Source organism: Artibeus jamaicensis, unplaced genomic scaffold, assembly GCF_021234435.1.
Source record: "Artibeus jamaicensis isolate MK-2021 breed Jamaican fruit bat unplaced genomic scaffold, CSHL_Jam_final scaffold_612, whole genome shotgun sequence".
In the NCBI taxonomy this organism is placed as follows: Eukaryota; Metazoa; Chordata; class Mammalia; order Chiroptera; family Phyllostomidae; genus Artibeus; species Artibeus jamaicensis.
In genome coordinates this window covers 471,560-481,191 of record NW_026522049.1, presented here as the reverse complement: position 1 = coordinate 481,191, position 9,632 = coordinate 471,560, and the positions used below count along the sequence as shown (strand labels likewise).

Below are 9,632 nucleotides of genomic sequence, written 5' to 3'. Positions count from 1 at the left end.
ATGGACAATTTTTAGTCTGAACAATGAAATAAAATGTACGTGACTAATTGTAAGCTGTAAGACAGAGAAAATACTTGTTAGAGTTTAATTTAGGCACACAGAGTACTCTTGGCCAAGAGTTTGATATGAATGAATTACCAAAGTATATTAAATGTTTTAAAATAGAAACACACACAAAACAAGGTTATGTATCAATCAGGTGATGAAAGTGCCATGACCAGAGGACCAACTGAACCTAATGCAGTGTTCCCTGTGGGGACAGCAGCCAGCACCTGCTAAGTGTGCTCACAGTGACCTCACAGCAACCATGAATAACAAGAGTTAACTGTGCAAAGAAAAGCTGATTCAAAAAGCACTGTGTCAAAGGGACTTGGAAACACCTTGGCCTGAACACCACAGAAAACTACAAGGAACCTACTACGCTCCTTCGTGCCCTTGAGTGGGAGGGGCCTGCTGTGCCTCAGGGCACTGGGTCCCATCCCAGCCTTTCTGTCAGCTACCTGTGGAGATTTGAAGGAATACTGAGGCCAGGGCCCCACCCGAGGCTGACTTCATCAGCAGGAAGCACAGTCTGTGCACAGACTTAAAAGCACTCAAGGTGATTCTAACATGCAGCAAATAGTGTCTCAAATGTTCGTGCAGAGCTCATCAGATGGCTGGGCTCTCTACTCCAGGATCTCCATCTTCCATGGGTCTGGGATGGGATGTTGGGATTTGCACAGCCAGTGAATTCTGGGTGATGCTGTAGGTGGGTGCACCACCCCACAGCACTACAATCGAGGACTCTGCAGAAGCGACAGTAAACTAAGTGGGGCCCCCTTCGGCCAAGACTGTACTCCTCTCCTCTGTGGCCTTCATCTCTTTCCTGCATATCCCCGCCCATGAGCCGGCTACAGGCTCCTCAGCAGTGTTCCCCACACCCATGTGGTCCAGCGTGGCTCAGTCCACAAGCTCACTCTCAAACCCATCCATGGGGAGACACAGGTCATCTGGCCCGCCTGAGCGATGTGCCCACCAGAGAAGAGGGACAGAACACCAGACTGTGAGAACCATACGAAAGAACCATAGAACTGGAGTTCTCTCTTGGGCATGGAGGGGGAGGGAGACAACAGATCTGGAGGACACACGGGGCTGCAAAAGTACTGACTACCCCATCCCTGAGGGCACAGCGGGCACTGCAGTGGTTTGCATGACCATGGGTGTACATGTGTGTGCAGATACAAACCTGAGATCCAGCAGGACTACCCACTGACACCAAAGGCAGGCAGCACCTGCAAGTGTGGTCCCTGCTTCAGAGGCCTAGGGCCACAGGTTCACCGAGAGGTGGGGACACAGCAAAGGAACCCTTCAGGGCATGATTCCCATCTTCCCCTGCCTGTGATGCTCCCATCTCCATCAGTGTCAGCACTTTACGTGACTACCTACAGAGCTGCCACAGCGAGTACCACAGGGAAGATCAGACCCTTAACCCTGTTATACAGCAATTAGTGCTACAGACAAATTCCCTTCACCATTTCCATTTTTTCCAAGTTTTATTCCCAAAAAAGGGGGAGGGGTATTAAAAGGTCCAAGAGCAATCACCATCCAACTGGACAGAGAGGGAGGGCCCAGTCAGACGCTCCGCCCACTTCCCACCATCCAGGTAAAAAGCCAACACTCTCCAGGCTCAGAGGGGCAGCTTCCACTCCATGCTGAAATGGACCCAAATGAGCTATAAAATCCCCGATTTTGTCCTCTATTTGTCCTTTTCTTTTTGTTCTTTTTCTTTCTTCTCACGCTCAGCCTTAGCTTCTTCTTCCTCATGTTTTTTGATCAGCTGTTCCACTTCCTTCTGTTTGAGGACTCTGATGATCGTCTTTCCATTCTCTCTGGTCAGCGTGGCAATTTCCACTAGGAGCAAACACACACACACACACACACACACACACACACACACGTCTGTGTCACAGGCAGGACTCAGCCCACAGACCAGCAGGCGGTCAGTCTAACCCCCTCATCATTTCCACCCGTACTCACCACTCCTCCATGTCTTATGCTCAATATGATTCACAGACACTTTTATTATTAACATTCATACTTAAATTACTTTCCTTCTCCTCACCCATTCCCACCTCCTGAGCTGCTGTTTTGTCACTTTCTTGGAAAGAGTAAAACCAGCCAACTGCTTGAGCCGACCTGCTGTAAGCTGTACTGAACAGAAGGACACACAACTTCCCTGCAGGAAGATCTCCAGGCTCGGCCAGAATCTCAGATCAGTCATTATGCTCATTTCTCATGCACTAGTTAAATCTCTTTCAAAACAAAGGCATGAGCAGAAGCTTCCATGACTATGGACAAGAAAAACGTACTGAATGGAAAGTGAAAGGGCTTTTCTGAGCAGGGTGGGTGGAGCACGGGTTGAACACGGGCGGGAGCACACTACAGGGGCAATCTGCAGGTGGTGGCTGTGTTCTCAGGGTAACTGGGGTGAAGTCACCTAAGCTACCTCAATGTGCTCGTTTACAATTTCTGGAAAACATTATTTAGAAGTACCGTTTTATATGGTTACATAACTTAAGCTAAATAAAGCACTTAAAATTGCAAATGAGGGCTTAATATATGAGATCAGTGGACTCACGAGAACAGATACCACAACACACACCCACGTCACTCCTCTGGTAAAGCATACACGAACACAAATGTAAGTACACACATGCTCACCCATGTACACATGGCACCAACATCACCACCCAAAGGTCGGTGAGATGATTATTAACTGAAAGCAGCACCGCTCACACCTCCGACAGTGACCAGTGAGGACATCTGGGCTCTAGTACTTCAGCTTGGAATGGCGAATGGGCTTGGGGCTCCACGACCTACCCCTAGGACCTTGGTCAGGTCACTTACCCTCTCCAAGCCCCAGTGTCCTCATGGAGGAGGCAGGTGTAAGGCCGCCTCACTCAGAAGGCTGCAGGTGCAGTGACGTACGGTAACACGCTGAAGGCCTAACCCGGGTCACAAAAGTGACCAATTAGAGGATGGGACGTAAATTACCTTTTTCAGCAGAGAGTTTGCTCACGTCCATGGTCTTATTGAGGACTTTGACAGCTAACGCAAGTGCTGACTTCAGGGTCATTTCCCCCTCTTTATAGTCTTGTTTCAGCATTGACACAGCTGCCTACAAAACAGGAAGAAGCAACAGAGGGATGTCCTTTAAATGTCTGCATTTTCAGGAACACGGACTGGGCAGGAGACTGATGCCTGAACGGTTATTGGCATATAATCACATTAACGACTTCCATGGGAGGGGTCGGAGCAGGGTGTGGACGTTCTGTGAATGGGGTCTCTAACTGGGGCCTCCAACCTCCAAGGACTCCTGACAGAATTCAGGGGAGGGAGTTATGAACTAGGATGTGAAAAAAATTTTCACAATTTTTCACTGAAAATTAGCATCTCCTTTAGTTACAAATCCAGCCAATAAACCCCAGGAGTATTAGCAGAACCTGCGACATCATTACCAACAGCAATCACAGACACGAAAGTTGCTGAAGCTATCTGAAAATCCTGTTTACGTTCATCACGATTTCAAAATTACAGTGATTATTACACCTTTTGCTAGATTTCATAGCAACACAAGAATACTCACAGCACTGTTATTTCCAATGCACGTGGCTTTCCATCCCCCATAATTTCCGCTAGGGTCGCTCTGATAGAGCTGAAAGCCGTAATGCTTATCCCAGCCAATGTACAGCAGCGAGACACCAAAGGGACGTTTCCCTTTAGCCAAGAAAGAGAACAAACACATCAACAGTCTAAATTTACTCTTGCTACAGTTACTTGAGCTCCCTGAAGGTAGCTGAAATCCCTTTCTGTGAAGCCACAAATTCATGAACTGCTTTGCTCTGGCCACCAGAGATAAGGCCCGTCCAAATGCCTGCTGTGGTTTCTAGGACACGGACACAGCCAAGAGACAAATGCAGATGCAGGGGACCTGCGCTTAGTGCTAAGTTTAATTACTATGCAGAAAGCAACGTGTTCCCAGATTTGAAAATGTTCGTTTGGCCTCTCGATAGTCTATTAATGAAACATATGATAACCTACATTATGGAAACCAGTTATTTCATGAAGCAAAAATATGTCAACAGTACTTGCTTAATTTTCAATTTCTTTTTACCATCTGAAAAATATCATATTACTTAGAAAATGTTTTCCCTTTCTAGGATAAAATTTGTCCCAAACATCATACCTCCGAACTGTGTGTAAGCCTGCTTGATGTCACACAGTGCTGTGACCAGCTGCTCACAAGGAATTGGTTCCTGATACTGCAGTAAGTACCTAGGATGGAGAAATCGGCACAGCAAGGTTTTTTTGTAAAATACGTATGTATTCTGAGCAAACTGCCCTCTAAACATAAATCAGCACCACAAGGACAGCGTAACAGTCACCTGTGATCTGAAAGGGGAGTTGGGGCGGGGGGATGTCAGCATCCTAACAGACTTACAGATAACAGTTTACAAGTTTGGATTAAAAAGTAATAATAATTTTAAATTAATAGATTTTAAATGACTTCAATCTTTGCAAAAACGACTTCTTAGAAATATCAAAATGATGTGCACCCTCAGTTCTGCTCCTTCTGACTGTACCTTTGGGCGATGAGCCTCAGCTCGTTAGTGAGAACGTTAGCATCAGAAGTTATGCCAGCCACGCTGCAAGCCATGTCCCTGGAGGAAGAGAAATGTACCAATGTGCATCTGGGAGGGTCCTGCACAAGCACTGCAGAGTGCCAAGTTCCCTTAGAAGTTTATGTGCTTGCGAGGACTTCCGCCAAGATGGAGGCATAGGTGGAAACACTGTGCCCTCTCGCAAAACCAAGTTTAAAAACAACAAAGTTTTAGCAACAAAAACTCAGCCAAACCACAGAAAATTGAACTATACTGAAGTCTGACAACAACGAACCACTCAGCCAGACCGGTAAGGGGGGCAGAGCCAGCAGTGGAGCAGGGGTCAGGCAGGAAAGATCCACCGGACCGACCCAGGCTCAAGACCCGGGCTCTGGACCCAGGCTCCCAACTCAGGGGTGCAGGCAGCCGAGGACTAATCCCAGGTGTGGAGTAGCAATGGATGGACCCACTGAGGGCGCAGGGTGGCAGGCTGCTCTCAGTCGCACATTCGCGTGCAGATAAACCAGGCAAAGGAGCTAGCGGTGAGGTGAGACAGATCGCGCAGGCCCCAGCAGCTTGCGGGAAGCAGCAGAGGGGACCGCCATCGCCCCTCTCTGACCCCGCCCCCACATACAGTGTCACAACCCAGCGACCTGGGTGGCCCCGCCCTGATGAACACCTAAGGCTACTCTCCTCATACGTTAAAGGCGAGAATAGATCAAAACATGGTTCGAGAAGAACCCAGATCCCCAGAGCCGATAAATCTAAGCGAACAAGAAATTGCCAGCCTATATGAGGCACAGTTCAAAACACTGGTGATCAGGATGCTCACAGAACTGGCTGATTTTAGTCACAAATTAGAGGAACATATGAAGGCTAAACTAATTGAAATGAAGGGAAATGCACAGGAAACCAATAGTGATGAAAAGGAAACTGGGACTCAAATCAAGGGAGTGGACCAGGAGGAAGAAAAAAATGACCAAACAGAAAAAAATGAAGAAACAAGAATTCAAAAAAATGAGGAGAGGCTAAGGAACCTCCAGGACATCTTTAAATACTCCAACATCCAAATTATAGGGGTACCAGAAGGGGTAGAGAAAGAGCAAGTGGAAATCTTACTTGAACAAATAATAAACTTGAACAGATTGGGGGAGAACTTCCCCAATCTGGCAAAGGAAATAAACTTCCAGAAAATCCAGGAAGCTCAGAGAGTCTCAAAGAAGATAGACCCAAAAAGGAACACACGAAGGCACACCATAATTATATTAGCCAAGATTAAAATGAAGGAGAGAATCCTAGAAGCAGCAAGAGATAAGAGGACAGTCACCTACAAAGGAGTTCCCATCAAACTGTCAGCAGATTTCTCAAAAGAGACCTTACAGGCAAGAAGGGGCTGGAAAGAGATATTCCAAGTCATAAAATCCAAAGAGCTACATCCAACATTGCTCTATCCAGCAAAGCTGTCATTTAGAATGGAAGGACAGATAAAGTGCTTCTCACATAAGATCAGATTCAAGGAGTTCATCATCACCAAGCCCTTATTATATGAAATGTTAAAGGGACTTATCTAAGAAAAAGATAAAAAAGATGAACAGTGAAAGGACAGCAAATTCACAGTTATTAACAACCACACCTAAAACAAAAGCAAACTAAGAGGACAGCTAGATCAGGAGCGGAACCATAGACATGAAGATCACATGGAGAGTTAGCAACAGGGGAGTGAGAGGAGGAGAAAGAGGGAGAAGGTACAGAAAATAAGTAGCACAGATGCTAAGCAGAAAATAGATAGGAGGGAGGGCAAGAATAATAGGGGAAATATAGAATCTAAAGAACCTGAGACACATGGACATAAACGAAAGGGGGGGAATGGCGAAGGAGGGGGTGCACAGGATGGAGGGGAATGAAGGGGGAAATAGAACTGTAATGGCATAATCAATAAAATATATATATAAAAAGAAGTTTATGTGCTTGCCTCAAACCTGCAGTTGCTGTCTACAGAAGTTTTATCTTTGTGGGAGAAACCTGATATCATCTCACATGAGAGATGAACAGTGCTCCTTCAGTCTTCGACAGGTGGATTTGGCACCACTGCGCCAGACAGGGCGAGAATGAACACTAGGAAGATAAAGCAAGTCCCGAAAAGATTCAGGAACAAAGAAAATGCTTTGCCAGACAGGAAGAAAAACTACCCCATGCTCCTGGGTAGTCAGTGAACTCACCTCCTAAGGCCTGGCTCAACGGGCAGGGTGAGGAGCTCAGAGCTGGGCTCAGACGAAGGGTGCAGTTCCTTTCTCTGCTCCCGTTCCAAGGGCTGCCCTGGCTCCCCTCCAGCCGCCACCACCTGCCACTACACTATGGCAAACCCGCGAGAGGCCGAGTGAGCCCAGCAGTGACTCTGGAGGCGTGACATATCCTTGGATGAGTGCATCAAAAGGCCCTACAACCAGCATCCAGCTGGCCCACCACTCAAGGGGCAGTCTCTAGTGGGCAAATCCGGCTCTGTGCTTGCTATCAAGTCCTACACACCCAACCATCCCAAACGAACATAGCTCGTCTAAGCTGTCCCCAGATCTCCAGGGGTAAGATTCAGTATCATCAACACAACTCCTGAGTAGCCACTCTGGACAATTTTGAGGACCCGCTATGTGTCAGACATGGTGCTACTTGTTCTCACTCATTTTATTCTATTTCCTTTCACTGCTACAACCACTCAAGGAGGCACCGAGGCCCAGAGCAGTGAAACAACAGGTGTGAGGTCACACAGACTGAACCGGGGTCTGTGCAACGACAATACCTCTAATCTCACCAACACAAAATACCATTTCTCCACTAAGGGCCTGGCCCCACACTTCAAAAGAGTAACATGTAGTCCTAAGCCTCAAGATTTCAAATAAAAATAAAAAACTTCCACCAGTAAAAGCACAATAAAGTGTTCACTTCAACTGTACAATGTCACACAGAATCACCCTCCCAAAATATGTGAGATCCTATGTATGTGAGCATATGAGACATTTAAACTCTCTTCCCCCAAAGCTTACTTACTCATTGAGTTTATAAATTTTTTCAGAAAAAAAGACTTCATCAAGAAGCTTGTGTATGTTGCGTCGCTCTGCTGCAAGCAAAACACCGTCGTTTGCTAAGATTCCTAAACAGGTGCCTGCGTGTCCGATCGCCTCCATGGCATACTCCACTTGGTACAAGCGCCCTGCAAAACACAAGCAGTGAGAAAGCAAGGCTCACCCCAGGCTATTTGCGCCTAGGCCAGGAACTTGCGCAGGGACACTCACACGCCACACGCTCAAGTCCCACTGTCATTCTCCCATGCTGCATGTGATTAACCTGGTCACTGTCATATGTCAAAGCACAGAGAGCATGAACTACTGTTAAAACAAGTGTCGTGATATTTTCCCCCTGAAGTCAAAAACATTAAAAAAATTCTGAGGTAGATTATACAATTTCTTTTTACCTTCTGGAGAAAATATAGTGGTCCTGGAGTCATATCTTCGAGACTGCAATGGAAAACATACTGGTGATTCCCATCCACTGAAAGCAGCCCCTGCAAGGCCCCAGATCACCTCAGAAAACACACCCCAGCACCCAAAGCCGCGTGTGCAAGAGGGAGTGGGGAAGGCGGAGACACCATGCCACCCGTTCCCACCACTCCGACTTTCTCAGGCAGGGCTCGGGCAACAGCTTCCAGACATGTGTATAACTCACCATGTTTCCTGGACTTTACGGCTCCTGTGAAAAGAAAATAGGACCCTTGTTAAAATGAAACTTACAATTTAAAAAGCACTTCCATGGCTTTAAAAGAATCTGTCTCATTCACTCCCTTCATTCAGCTAAGTTAATGGTGCAGCTACTGAGTGCAGCAGGCACCATGCTGGACGTGGGAATACCAGGATGGGTAAGACCATCCCTGTGCTGAGGAGCTTACTTTCTGGTGTTCGCGCGAGGAACACAAGCAGATGCTCACAAAGCCATGGGAAAACTAAGCCACTTAGGGTGGAGTGGAATGAGCGATGGGGAAAAATTTTTAAAGTGTTTTGAAAAACAAAAACAAAAAAAAAACCAGAAAATGAGCCCAAATTAGACACGGCAGAAAGAGATATGAGACCCTTCAGGTCCAAAAGGAAGAACTGGGGACAGGAAAGGGAGGGGGACTCCGGACAGAGGAGAAAGCTTGAGCTAAAAACAGACAGGACAGCTCGTGGGCCAGAGGCAACTTGCTGAAGCTAAGAAAATATGAAGAAACTACAAAACTGAGTATTCCGACCACGGAGAGCCGAGAAAGGCACGTAAGTCAGGCTTTCTACCAGAGTGCTGGTGTCCTGGGCTAAGGAAGGGATGGGGCGGCAACCTCCGCAGCATCATCACTATCCCCGCCGAAGACACCTGGGGCTCGGCCTCCAGAGCCCATTTCACAAGTGCCAGGTCACCAGGGACTAAGTCTGCAGGACTCGCGCACTCACAGGAGAAACCTGAGTTTCCTCCCTTAGGGAAGGGGGCTACGCCAGGAGATAGAGGGTCAAGACCTCCACTTTGGGACGCCCACTCCAGCAGGCACTGACGGAGGCCGTGACTCGCGACGAGGCCCACTCTGGGGAAGCCAACACCCCAACAGCGCTCACTTTCCTGTGCCGGTCCCGCTCAGACTGAAGATTTGCTCAAGGCCGCCGGCGACCCCCGGTCCACTCCCGGGCGCCGGCTCCGCGCGGGGCCTACCGCTCCCGGCAGGGGCCAGTCCGTTCCCAGAAGCACAGTCATCGCACCGCGGCTCCAGGCCGGAAGCGCTCCGCCGCGGCGCCTACGACCCTCGCTTGCCCGCCCGCGGGGACGGCGGCCAGAGTTCCGTGATGACCAGAAATATGGACTCACCGGAGAAGAGACACTGTAATTAGGGTCTACACGAAGGGTTTCGCACCACACAAGGAAACCTAACACCAGTACACGAGCGTCTACCGCCAATATGGCCACTACGCGTGCGCAGAA

The 9,632-nt window shown here is 48.0% G+C and overlaps 1 protein-coding gene across 1 annotated transcript; it reads right to left on the bottom strand.

The window, feature by feature from the left end:
* Window positions 1–1,506: 1,506 nt before the first annotated feature.
* On the bottom strand, window positions 1,507–9,629 carry PSMA4 (proteasome 20S subunit alpha 4). The gene is made up of 9 exons (XM_037155947.2): window positions 9,519–9,629; window positions 8,358–8,381; window positions 8,107–8,149; window positions 7,683–7,845; window positions 4,623–4,700; window positions 4,226–4,314; window positions 3,626–3,756; window positions 3,034–3,157; window positions 1,507–1,890 (listed from the first exon to the last, which is right to left on the bottom strand). The coding sequence occupies exons 2-9, from the start codon at window positions 8,358–8,360 to the stop codon at window positions 1,736–1,738; spliced, it is 786 nt and encodes a 261-aa protein (XP_037011842.1). The 5' UTR covers window positions 8,361–8,381; window positions 9,519–9,629; the 3' UTR covers window positions 1,507–1,735.
* Between the last annotated feature and the right edge of the window lie 3 nt (window positions 9,630–9,632).